Here is a 13,791-nt window from a genome sequence, read left to right on the forward strand (position 1 = left end):
TTAAATCAAATCGATCTAGCCTTCATGGCTTTGTATCTAAACACTTCTCTATCTTCTTCCGCTTGCTCACAACAAGGAGCTCTCAGTCTGCTTGGACGCAACTCTTGCCACTTCATCGAAACCTTTTCCTCAGTACAACTGACCCCCTGGTTGGCAAGAAGATCCGCTAGCTTATTTGCCTTTCTGCGAACATGGTGGAAACTGACCGTGCGAAGGCCCTGAAGATGCCTCTGAATTCTTTGAAAGACCCAAATTAGTTTCCAATGTTTAGAGACTTTCTCCGGCGCAGTACCATTATTTATTTTTTGCACTGAGTTGATGATTAACTCAGAATCCGCCTCTATCATAACATTGAAACAATTCTCTTGACTCAGAAAGTCTAGGCATTGCTCCATAGCCATTAGTTCAGCCATGTTGTTGGTGGCTATACCTAGGTGGCAATGGAAGATGAATATAATACTTCCCTCAACATTTCTGAGGACACCTCCATACCCAGCTGTTCCCGGGTTCCCTTTTGAAGCCCCATCAATGTTGTATTTTAAATAGCCTTTCGGAGGAGGATGCCAGAAATCTTTCTGCGTTTCCATAGATATAACCTTTTTGTCTAGGCCTAGGGGAGTGAGCCCTTGCATCCCCAGCTGCCTAAGAATTTTGAAATCAACATCTGAGGGAGGTTTTTTAGGGTAGTTGCTGACCGTGCTTCCCACTGTCTCCTTGAGCTGTTTGAGGATTATTTCAAATAGGCTGTGTGGGGGCTTCTTTTCGTCCTTAAATGTTCTTTTGTTCCTTTCCTTCCAAACGTTCCATATAATGAAGCTTGGTGTAAGAGCCCACACTGAGCTGAGAATTTCACAATCCGAAAAATTTCTTCTCCAATTGTTGAGGGTATTAATGATGCTCCCTCTGTCTCTATCAGATTGCTGAAAGATTGTAGCAAATATGTCCCATGACCGGGAAGTGAAACTGTAGTTGTTGAGTAAATGTTCCATTGTTTCCTCTTGAGCCTCACAGAGCTGGCATCTTGAAGGCCCTAGAACACCTCTCTTCTTGACATTGTCCCAAGTCAGGATTTTCTTGTGGTATACCAACCACATGAAGAGTTTGATTTTCATCCATCCTTGGTGCCTCCAAAGGTTTTGCCAGATTTTGTCCGAAACCTGGGGATCCAGCCTAAGGAGAATGCTTTTAGCCTCCTTTAGATTAAAGGTGCCCTCTTTGTAATTGCCCCATCTTAGTTGGTCTTGCCCCCCTGCAACTAAGATCTTCTTTTGTTCCACTATTTTCCTAAGTTCCTCTACTTTTGTTTTCAGGAGATTGTTATCTCTGCAATCAATGTTTCTCCAGATTGTCCACTTTTCCGTGTGATGACAATGGTTCCAGAAGTCCTTTACCTTAATTAATCCTTGGGCATCTGACTCCTGCTTGAGATCGAGGAAGTCTTCTTTTAACAGAATTGATTCTTGTTGCCACTTGTCTTCCCATAAAAGAGCAAGATTTCCTTCTCTGATTTCTCAGAAGCTATTTTCTTGTACTAGTCTTCTATTCTCCTAGGCTTTGTTCCAGATATATGAGCCTTTTATATTTCCTGACATTCTTATGAGATCACTATTTTGCCAGGAGCTAGCATATTTTTCCTTCCAGATATTTGCCCATTGAGCGCCACCAAAGTTTGGCCCCTAAAGCTTTGCTGAGTATCTCTTGATCATCTAAGCCTAGCCCTCCATGGATCTTGGGCTTACAAATCTTTTCCCAAGACACTAATTCCCATTTCTTCGTAGTCTCCTCCTTGCCCCAAAGGAAGTTTCTTTGAATATTTCTGAATTGCTGAAGGACTCCTTTTGGAGCTGGGAGGGCTGATAACATAAAAATAGGGATAGCTTGCAGGACAACTTTTGTAAGAACTAACCTGCCAGCAAGATTTAGAGATCTGATGGTCCATTTACTGACTTTATCTCGCAACTTATTGATCAAAGGTTCCCAAATACTTTTGAGCATCAGTTTAGCAGTTAGAGGAACTCCCAAATATTTTGAAGGAAGGGAATCCCTTTGAAAGCCTAGAATTCTGGAGATGTTTTTTGAATAGCAATATTGGTGTTGAAGAAAAAGATTCTTGATTTGGAGAGATTAACTTCCATACCTAAAGCCATGGCAAAGAGATTCAGAAATTTTTTGTAGGTTGTAGCTTGTTTGACTGTTGGGATTCCCTGTAACATGGTATCATCTACAAATTGTTGGTGAGTCAGGGCCTGACCATTATCAGTTAGTTGTAGACCTTTAATCTTTCCTGTTGCTTTTGCCAGCTTTATAGCCCTGCCCAGTCCTTCCATCATGATGATAAAAAGAAAGGGAGAGAGTGGATCTCCCTGTCTGAGGCCTCTTGAAGGACTGAAAATTTCTGAAGGGGAGCCGTTAACTAATATAGAAAAGCTGGAGGTCACCAGTGCCATTACCCATCTGACCCAATTATGATCAAATCCAAAAGAAATCAACATTTTCTTGATGTAGGCCCAATTTACCTTGTCATAAGCTTTGGCTATATCCAATTGCATGATCATGCCCGCCTGCCTCTTACTAGTTAATGAGTGAACCACCTCTTGAGCTTGAATGATGTTATCAAGAATTTGTCTGCCTTCCACATATCCTGATTGTTCCCCTGAAACAAGAACCGAAAGCAAAGGTTTGAGTCTGTTAGCCACGACCTTGGATATAATCTTATAGACCACGTTGCATAGGGCAATGGGTCTATATTTATCCGGTGTATGGGCAGTGTCCTGTTTGGGGATCGGGGCGATGAAGGAAGTATTTAGCGCTTTCAGAATGGTTTTGTTTAACTTGGAGTCCTCCACAACATTCAAAATATCTTACTTAACAATATTCCAACAAGCTTTGAAAAAGTCCACATTAAAACCATTCGGGCCTGGTGCTTTGCCATTCTGCATTTCTTTGAGGACTTCGCTAAGCTCCTCTTCCGTTACTGGTCTATTGAAGTTGAAATTATCCTCTCTGGACACCAGTTTCGGTATATTACTAGTTATCTCCCTGATGAATTGCTCTCTATCTGCAATGTTCTCCTGAGTTATACCTTGGAAGTGGTGGACTAACACATTTTCTATAGCTTCATGGGAGATTTGAAGCTCCCCCTCCTCATTCTTGATCGAAGAGATTTTGTTATGAGTTTTATTGGCCATGGTGGCTCTATGAAAAACTTAGTGTTGCGGTCTCCTTCTTTGAGCCATTGAACTCTGGACTTCTGTCTCCAAAATATTTCCTCTTGTTTACATAGATTCTCCCATTCTTGATGATGTTTATCCACTTGATCACTAATGTCTTTATTAAGGCGTTCCGTGATCAGAGCTTGGTTAAGAACCTGCATTTTGTTTTCAACAACTTTTTTCTCCTAAAAAATATTGCCAAAATCCTTCTTGTTCGATTCTTTAAGCTGCAGCTTGATGTGTTTTAGTCTTTTGTGAAGAAGGTACATTCTTGTCCCCTGAATCTGCAAATCTTCTGACCACCATTTTTCAATGTTGCTGATGAAGTCTCGGTGTGACAGCCAAATATTTTCAAATCTAAAAGGTTTGTTCTTGGGAGTACCAATACCCTTAAGCTCCATTTGAATCGGCCAGTGGTCTGAGCCTCCAAAGGGAAGAACTCGCGTTGTTACCTCTTTATCTGTCAGCATAAGATTCTTAGAGATGAGGAATTTGTCTAACTTAGAGGCAACATGGGAATCTGCACCTCTTTTGTTATTCCAAGTAAAGAGACCAGTATTCCAAGTAGTGTCAACAAGATTCATATTGTCTGAAAAGTTTTGGAAAGCTAAAGAGTCTTTACTTAGAGCTCTTGTTCCTTCTTTTTTCTCTGAAAGAGATTTGATCATGTTGAAGTCCCCTCCCATGATCCAGGGTATATTTGCATGTCTGTCTCTGAGATCCACCAGGGAATCTAGAAACCTGAGTTTGTCATCTATTCTATGAGGACCATAAACATTTGTGACCAGAAAGGTGTCCCTTTCTCCTACCGGTTGAATCACAACTGACAAATAATTCCTGGAAGCCTCAGCATCCAAAATGCCTATTTTGTGGGGATTCCATAGAGTGAGTATGCCCCTTGATGTATTCTTTGCTTTGACTTCAAGAAACTCAAATCTGCTGAGCCATTTGCTATGAATTTGTCTTAATTTTTGAATGGAACATTTCGTTTCTTGGATGAAAATTATATCCGGCATTTCTTGTTTCATTCTGTTACTAAGTATTCTCTGCTTTCTCTTACTCCCTAGACCTCTAATATTCCAAGATGTAAACTTCATTATTAAAGATTTGTAAAGGAGTAGCTGGCTAGATCTTTCATCTTACCTGAATCAATCATCAGCTTTCCACACTCCATCGAGAGTTCATTCTGCTTTTTCCTACCTCTTTTCTTGCCTGGGTTTCTAGTGGCTAGTCCCAGAGTAGTTTTCATCGTTTTCACACCTCCGTTGTCTTGCTTATCGATGGTTTTTCCTCTTTCCGGCGCTTTAGCCTGCATTTTCCATAGAAACAACTTTTGTATTCTGTTGATCTCTTCTTGAGGTAACGAATCCACTCCTCCCGTGGTTCCCTGAATCAAGAACCCTTCTAGATCTAGGTTTTCTTTGTCAAGAATTTCCTGTAGTTCATGGTCTTGCAAGTCCATCTCATTTTGGGTCATTTCCTGATCCATTTCCTGTTCTGCATCACTCATGGTAGCTTCTTTCTGATAATCAATATTTTGTGTTTGATCCCGGTTTTCTTCCTTCTCGTTTTCCACAGTACTTCCTTCCATTGCTTGATCTTCTTTTTGTAATCTCTTCCTCTTCCTCAAGCACTTGGAATCTGTTCTGGCTGAACTATTTTCCTTCGCGTTGATGTTGTTTCGATCCTCTCTTACCCTCTTTACCTCTATTAACCACTTTCTGGACGTTGTCTGTTTCTTTCATTGTGTTAGTTTTGCTCTTGTTTACTTCTTTACTAAGCGGACAATCTCTGAAAAGGTGTCCATGTTCATGACATCTGAACGGAATGTGTTCACAGTCTACTGTTTGCACCCATTCTTCATCAAAAAATTCCAAGATCACCTCATCCGGTAGAGCTCCTGATAGATCCATTTCCACACATATTCTGGCAAAGGAAGTATATTTTCCCCTTCTAGTGGCTTCAGAGGCTTTGACATAGCGACCTAATTTGTTGCCTATGGCGGCTAACGATTCATTTTGCCAGTAATCAAGAGGTAGAGAATAGAGCCTTACCCATATTGGTACTGAAGTAAAAGTTTCTCTTTCTGGAACAAAATTCATCATCCATGGCCTCATGTAGAGTCCCACTGCAGCGTAGAAGTAAGGCCCTCCTTCAAATATTCTGTCCTTGTCTTCAATATTCGTGAACACCACCGTAAAGAATCCCTTGGACCCAAGATGTAGTTCTATGCTCCCTTTAGGTTTCCGGTGGTATTTGATCCAGGATTGTAAAGCTTTTTCAGTGGCCATAATCCCATGAACTTACAGATGATGGCATACGTTCGCATGTGCTCCCTGTGTGCCTACAGAGCTGGATCATTTAAAATGACCTTGGGCGTTATCTTTGCTTTGGGCTTGCAGGGTCCCTTTTGTTTTTTGTCTTTAGTTCCCTGTTTTTTGTCTTCTTCCTCTTTGTCTTTTGTGCCATTCTTTTCCTTATTAATGGCTTCTCCGGTTTCCTCTTCCATGTTTCTTTTTCCTTCCGCCCACGTTCCTTTGGCATTTTCTAGAGGTTTCTTGCCTCTACTGGTTACGACCTCCTTATAGGAGGGAGTGGAGCTCCCTCCTCTATGGCCCTCCATAGGGTTCACCGACTGCAACTGTCTGCAACTGTCGCTATTCGACCTTGCTGTTCGTCCTCTCGTTATTCGACCTCAATCACCAATCCTACATCTATTATTTAAAGAATAACACCTTCGCCCTAAAGTAATCTATCATTGTGAGAAAGTTTTGAAAATTACAAGGCTGAAGTATGGCTATCCTAGTGGCATGAATTAGAAAACTGAAACAATGCATTGAGCCATACATTGTTTTTAAAAAGGCAAAGGTTCTAGCAATGGACTAATAGATACATATTTACCTCTGATTGTTTTGGAGCTTGACCAGAATTAAATCAAGGGTTTTGAGACTTCATTAGGGGTATGTTTCTTGAAATCATCACCAGCAGTCTAGGTAGAAGCGTGAGACAGGCCGTCCTGTAGCAAAGGCACAATTTTGAAGACATCTGTTGATCAGTTCATTGGCTTATCATTTGGGAAGCTATGATTGGTTGTAGAGAATTGGTATTATTATTGTTGTAGTCTAGTGATTGTCCTTGGGCTGAAGCAGAAAAGAATCTTGGCATTGGTGGCTAAGTATGAACTTTGTATTGGACAGTGCACTCGGTGCCATTTTGATATAATGGATATATTCATGAGCCTACTTTGATCATATGTTGTCTTCTAGTTCTCTCTATATTCTAAAGCTTTGTGTTTGGAAACATGAATGAAAATCTTTAAAATTATGTTTTTTTATAAAAAAATAAGTAGTATTTAATGTATTTTTTACAACGACTGAGTCATTGGAATCAAACCGGTTGAGTCGATACCAAGTTAGAGTCGGAGTCGGAGCCGACCCTCGGCCGTTTCTGAACCAGAGTCGGAGTTTCAAAACATTGGCTATAACCATTGTACTTATCACCACCTTCAATGTTGTACAACCACCGTACAATCGATCGCTGCCACGACCCACATAGACTTGTCTACCTATAACATTGTTATCGGGTTTTCCACCATTTTCCGTGAGTGGTCGTAAAATGACTACTTTCAAACAGAAATTGTACCAAACATCCCCTCTTATGCATACATGGTCGCGTCTCATGAATTCAAATTAAAAGGGTTTATAATATGTTATATATGATAAATTATCTTGCCAAAATTATATGTTAAGATTTTTTAATCTTTTTCATCAATATTAATAAGTACAATTGTGGGATTTAGAGATACCCACAAAATGCCAAAGAAAAGCGGGTCTCATAAAAGATATTTTTAGTGATTACAATAAAAAGCCAAATCTACTATTATTCTTTTTGGAATAATTTAAAAAAGTGTTTAAAAAAATCACTAAAAGGGTAGCATCAAGGTTATAAAAAGTACCATTTGAAGCAAGGGGGAATTATTAAGTGAAATATATAAAGAGTTTAATTGGTATTTAAGATATTGTTATAAAGTAGAAGAAAAGTTTTATTAAAAGGTGTTCAAGGCATAAAAGGTTTCGATTATAAAAAACAATATTAAAAGAATCATTTGTTGTTGACATCAAAGGATCATTTCTATCAACGAACGCAAAATGGAATCTAATTCAAAAATGACGAAGGAAGAAAAAATGGAGATCAATGATGGAAGATTTCCTAAAACTTTTATGATCAAAGGATCACTTGCAGGAAGGGACGTTATAATCTCTATTGATCCTACTCAGGATAAAAATTATGTTAGTACTGTTGAGAAATTAAGGGCAATTTAAATATTCAATTTCTCTTAACTATGATAACTGCTTGTGATATTATTTCCTTAGATTCTGCTTCTTATTGTTAACATGTGTTATTATCATCAACCAGCTATCAAAACAAGAAGATAAAAAATGCACAAGTACACAAGATATTGGCACCAAGCCAGGGCAAAAACCTCTCCAAATTGTGAGAGGAAAAACCCTTTGAACTCTTTCTTATAGAATCTTTATTGAGGAATTCCAAGACCCAAACTTTGACTCAACAATGCCTTCAACATCAAATGACAATACCTCCAAACATGTACCCAAACAAATTGTCTCCTTCTGCAATTTTGAACAGTATAGCAGGTCTGCAACAAGAGTATGACAGTCAACAAATATGGTCTAGGACAGGCTCATCTAGCCTCCTCTTATCCTCGCACTTCTTGTAGACCCATCATACATATAATAACCTTTTGATTTGAGCTTGATCTGAGATCTCGTGATGCCAAAGGAGTGACTGTTAGGAGAACATAACCTTTCGCTTCAGAATGTAGACACACATGTTAGGAGAGTTAGGGCTCTTCTAGCCCTTTGATAACTTCGATCTCCTTGGCTATGATTTCCTCCTTCAAACTGCGGCTAGATCGGACCTCTAACCCAACAACATACTCATATAACATGATGCCCTAGATCAGATCAAAATGTTGCACGTGTGAACAGACTTAATGAAGAACTCGGATGAGGGTCATTAACTGTGGCTACCCTTTTCTTCGACCCTTTTACTTCGCTTTTCCTTCATGAATGAATGAGAATGGATGTGTTGTGAGGAGGTATCAATGCTGCCTTTATATAGGCTTGCCTCCTCATCTCTAGGCCGACGTTATCCCTTGATTAGGCTGACATAATAAGAGGTTTCCAGAATTGTTCAAATTAATAATTTCAAGCGGTTTCTTTGCATCAATTCAGTGGGTACATGTTGGAGTATTTCAATGATGATCTGGAAGGACTTTTGACTTACAACAATTACATTTACAAGTGTAACAATACATGATTATCTTCATTTTACATGACTCATCCTAAGGCTCTGAACTGGAGCCACAACTAGACCAAGAAACTTCTTGAGCATGAAACCCATGTCTCAAGCAAAAAAAAAATTTCTTGATACAAAATTACATCATTACAATATTTGATATTATGAAGACCGAACCTAGTTACACTATTTTCAACAAGTACTGAATGTGCTAACCAATTAGTGATTCCATAATCAAACATAATTGAAATGATGGATTTGATGAATAATAAACAATATAACATAAACAATCTACAACTATGCATTGGAGACTATATTTTTGCCTCGCAATTCATCGTTAAAATCTTATTTTGTGATAGTAGTGATATAATGTTGGGTTCGTCCTGGATGGAATCACTAGGGTCCTTTATCCTAAATACGAAAAAAAAGTTTTTGACATTTTCCCACAAAAAGAAAAAAATAACACTATAGGACATTACTTCGAAGCCAAAAGACATATACGAAATCTCAAAAATAATTCTTCAAGAAAGTAAAAAAGCGATACAAAATATGGAAAGGGAAGTTGATAAAATCACCATTGACAAAAGAAAGAAATTACCTGTCTTAAGGACCATAGTGAGAAATCACTCACTGAAATTAAGAAACTTAAACATGATAAGCAATCATTGAAAAATAAATTGGAAGAACTCATCACGAAAGATGTATCGAAGTCATCAGATGTAATTGTTTAAATTGAAGATGAGGGAACAAATGCTGATCCAGTCAATATCACAACTCAAAAAGAGGACAAACCAGTTGAAGGAAATACATATTCAAATGTTATAGTTCGAATGATGGAAATTCCTGGTGATGATTCAGTAACCAACTCAACATCGACACCTAGAGTAAATCAGGAAATTGCCAAACACATAAGAGAAAATCAAATCACCGGTACTCCTTATCGACGTCCAAACCACAAGAGTAAACATCCCAATCAGTCTACGTATCTGTATCACTCAAAACAGAAACAACAAACTCACTCATGTTCAAAAGAATAATGATGTTGGCACAATCTAGACTGACGATAACAAATTGTCCTAGTTATCAAGTAACCGAAAGATTCCACAAAATATTGATTTAGGATGGTCAGATCCTTTCTCAGTGCAACAATTTTTTTTATCACTTAGAGGATCATATAAACTTGTATCAACAAAGATGACAGTTCCGAGATGAGAAGACATTCTAAACAAAAAAATAGATCAAGCCTTTTCATCGACTTCCCCATAAAGATTCCCCTCGTCATTGACTTCTTTTCTCTCATAAGAAAAATGATATCAACTTGCATTAATAGATATAGGTTTGTCAGAGTGGGCTTCAGAGAACCATGGAGCAAGACTTGGTCTTTGTAAAATGCGATTATGGGCTTTGGGCATTTTAGAGTGAATATAAATTTGTTGCACAAATTTGTCTATTTTGACGCATGGATTTTTTGATTTTTCAAACCATCTCAATACATAAACAATGTTGAATATCCACTACTTATCATGTTTGTCAAAAGGTCTTTGCTGGGCTTGTCAACATTCAATAACTTTCAGTTTGAGTAAATGTAAACATATTGTGTTGGCATAAAATGATTTTATGTTGAGTTAGACTTTTGAGTTTTGTATCTAGTATCTACTATTCTACTATAGTATAGCTTTATTTACCCTATTAGTAACTAATTTGAAAAGTGGCTTAGTATGGAATTTTTGATTACAGCTGCAGAAAAAATATTGAGAAAATGGAGGGGAGAAAAATCACCCGTTTGTAGCCAATCTTTTAAGACACGTGTCAGACGACAAGGGACAGGCAGGTGTGTGGATGCCATCTTGGTACTTGAGCGATAGCATTGGATGTGTAGCCTGTTTAATATGCTTCCCTTGGTTGCCAGGAAAACAATGCCGAGGAAATATGATGTGAAGCTGCTTGGGAACACCGAAAAATTTATGGAATTAGATGAAGAAAAAATGGAGATTGAGGAGGAAGAATGCCCAGTGTCTACTTTCACTGGCTCTGAAGGACAGGCTTGTGAATTGATAACTGAACCTGGAAATAGAGAAATAAGTAACAGTGTATTGCTTAAAGTGTCAGGAAATAAAGAATCTCTTCCTGAGACTCTTATTAATGAATTGCAATCCCAAAAGGATGCTCAGTTGGACGACAACTCACAGAGTGCTATGCACACTCACGATCAGCATGGTATGGCACATTGTGTTCATGATCTCCAACTAAATCTATTTCAAGGAAAAGGTTTGATTAAGTGTTGTTTCTTTAACAATCGAAATTGACGATGCCCCATATAGTTATTGAAGAGATTTTTTTCCCTCCTACTTTTGTACTCTAGGTAATTCTCTGGTTCCTTTTTTATCTACACAAAATTACACCTGTGTTATTTAAGTCATTTTTCCTTTGTTGAAAAATGCAGGAATCATTTCAACATTTGAAACTGAAGAAACAGTCAACATGCCCCCCAAGAATTTGTTGTCATCTTTTGACAATTCCACAGGAAGTGCTCTGGAGAGGTTATTAAATGAGTATATGAAAGCAGATTCGGAGAACATACATAAGGGGCCATTCTCTAGATCTGGACTTGGGAATTATGAGATAGGAAATCCATATGCAAAAGATTCACAGTTTGACACATTGAATACCTTGCAACAATCCCAGACTGAGTCAAGTAACACTATCAATTCACAGTCCTTAAGCGTAGTTGAACTAGGAACTCTATTGCAGCTTGGGCAGTTGCCAAAAGGATTTGCTGGTTCTGATAGAACTCCACCTCAGATGCTAACAAAAACTGGCAGTCCATTAATGTCTCCGACTCCACCTTCAAGAATTTCAGATGCTCTCAGGTCAAGGAGGAAGGGAAGCAATGGGGATAAAGGTGCATCTGAAGATGCAGGTAAACCAACCCACATAAATAGAGATGAAGAGGAACCCAAGGAAAAAACTGAATGGAAGCTGAGTCACTCGCCAATGGGATTCACAGGGTCTGATAGAATGCCACCTGAAAAAAATCATCAGAAGCAAACGACATCAGTCAGTCCATCAATTTCCCCAACTCCACCTGCAAGACTTTCGGCTGCTCTTGGGTCAAGTAAGAAGCGCAGAAGTGGGGTTAAGGGTAAATCTGTAGATGCATGTAAACCAGCCTCAGGAGATAAGGATGAAGAGGCACTCAAAGATTCCACTTCAAACCCTTCAAAGCAAGGGCGGAGCAGTGGGGTGAGAAGATTGAGTTTTGGCTGTGCTTCTCAATCACCAGACCTTGCTGAATTTAACAGCAAGGAAGGTGTCAATGATGTCACAGCCTTGGTTTTGATGAATTTTAGATCCCCTTCCAAACAATCTGGGGAGGATAACAAGGCAAGTATATCTGTGTTACTGTTGATTTTGTGGTATAGGCTTCTCACTTTATTGTTAGTATGTGTCATGAAACAACATTATGAATGGTCCAGGAAGGAGTTACTAAGAAAATCTGACTTAGTGCAATGCTTATTGCCAGGTCGAAATGGTGAGAGGCGATGTAGACTTCTCAAATGAAACTGTCTTTATCCCTGAAAAGAGCACTCCAGTGAGCAGTAGTGGACCAACTAATTGCAATGCAGTTGGATCAGGTAGGCTTTGTTCATATTTAGTGACGATCCTTATTAGAGTCAAATAATTCCTTTTGCTTGAAATCAGTCAATTTTGAATCAGGCTGTCTTAATGAAGGTTGCAGTTTTCAACTCTGGGAGAAAATGTGAATGAACAATGAATTTGTATAAGGTTGCTCTTTCTTTAAGGGGACCACTGTTTTTTCCTTCATTTTTATTTTACAATAGTTTTTACTAAATGCACAGTGACAGCTAATATGTTTAAACATGTTGGTTTAGAACATCCTGTGAACGATGTTCCTGGTTCTGCATTAGGGCAGCAAATTGAAGAATCTCCAGTAGCATTTCGCAAAAGGAATGCCAAAAAGGTTGGTGAGAATTTCACAAGCATCAATGTTACCTTTTTGGTTAAGTTCAATTGCCATTCTTCTCATTTTATTGAATGCATATTTTATCATGGTTTAAACTCTGTTGTTTACATGTGTACATGAATGTGTCGAAGTTAGTAGAGAAGAAGCACAGTATGGTTAGTCATCTCATGCCTGCCAGCTCTAGCATCTCTTTTAATGATTTTCTTTTTTCTCAGGGTACTCTTTCTAAGTTAATATTGTTGTCACGGGGCATTGCGCACTTTCTGTTAAAATCCAAATTGAATCCAAGGAACTGTGAAGACATCAACCTTTTTTTCTGCATTGTCATATCCTTAAACCCCATATGTCTACTATTTAGTATGCATTGGAATTGCCGTTTCGTGCTTCTTTTTCAGCTATATTGTTACTAGCTAGTCAAAGGGATGCCTCAATGTGGTTATTGGCATATTGATGTCGTAAAACTGGGGCCTATTGTATGATCACAAATATTATGCAAAACTAACTATAAGACAATAATTTTAGCAGGATACTTTAGTCATCTCATGCCTGCCAGCTCTAGCATCTCTTTTAATGATTTTCTTTTTTCTCAGGGTACTCTTTCTAAGTTAATATTGTTGTCACGGGGCATTGCGCACTTTCTGTTAAAATCCAAATTGAATCCAAGGAACTGTGAAGACATCAACCTTTTTTTCTGCATTGTCATATCCTTAAACCCCATATGTCTACTATTTAGTATGCATTGGAATTGCCGTTTCGTGCTTCTTTTTCAGCTATATTGTTACTAGCTAGTCAAAGGGATGCCTCAATGTGGTTATTGGCATATTGATGTCGTAAAACTGGGGCCTATTGTATGATCACAAATATTATGCAAAACTAACTATAAGACAATAATTTTAGCAGGATACTTTAATCGAACAGAAATTCAAATATTAAGCAGATTTATTTGCTGCAGTGGCACTAATAATCTTTGACCAGAAGAATCTTCTTGAAGTAGCTTTCCAGGTTGAGTTCCAAACATAGTATTCAAAACTGGCCGGGTTGAACCAGTAACCAGTCAAACCAGCCAATAAACCTGGTTCATCCCCTTGCAGGCCTATGGTTTTCATCAAACTGGTCATTAACTGGCTGGCTTATGAGGGGACAGGCCGGTTTATGGAAAAACCAGTTGGTTTTGTCATAAACCCGCCAGTTCATTACCAGTGCATGTTATTGGACAGAAATTTTGTCGAATGCATAGTGTCATTTTCTACTTGCAGTGTTTACGTTTTTCTTTGT

At 38.5% G+C, this 13,791-nt stretch overlaps 1 protein-coding gene across 1 annotated transcript in view; it reads left to right on the forward strand.

Annotated features, from left to right (window-relative positions):
• LOC149160234 (uncharacterized) overlaps window positions 1-13,791 on the forward strand; it is a 192,106-nt gene that overhangs the window by 59,474 nt on the left and 118,841 nt on the right. The window contains exons 6-10 of the mRNA XM_089434550.1: window positions 10,269-10,362; window positions 10,441-10,748; window positions 10,975-11,915; window positions 12,055-12,166; window positions 12,425-12,513. Of these exons, the coding sequence (XP_089290676.1) occupies window positions 10,269-10,362; window positions 10,441-10,748; window positions 10,975-11,915; window positions 12,055-12,166; window positions 12,425-12,513 (1,544 nt within the window). The remainder of the gene's footprint in view (window positions 1-10,268; window positions 10,363-10,440; window positions 10,749-10,974; window positions 11,916-12,054; window positions 12,167-12,424; window positions 12,514-13,791) is intronic.

Source organism: Pinus tabuliformis, chromosome 5_2 (assembly GCF_031772625.1).
Source record: "Pinus tabuliformis cultivar Carrire ecotype Pingquan chromosome 5_2, CPIR1, whole genome shotgun sequence".
In the NCBI taxonomy this organism is placed as follows: domain Eukaryota; kingdom Viridiplantae; phylum Streptophyta; class Pinopsida; order Pinales; family Pinaceae; genus Pinus; species Pinus tabuliformis.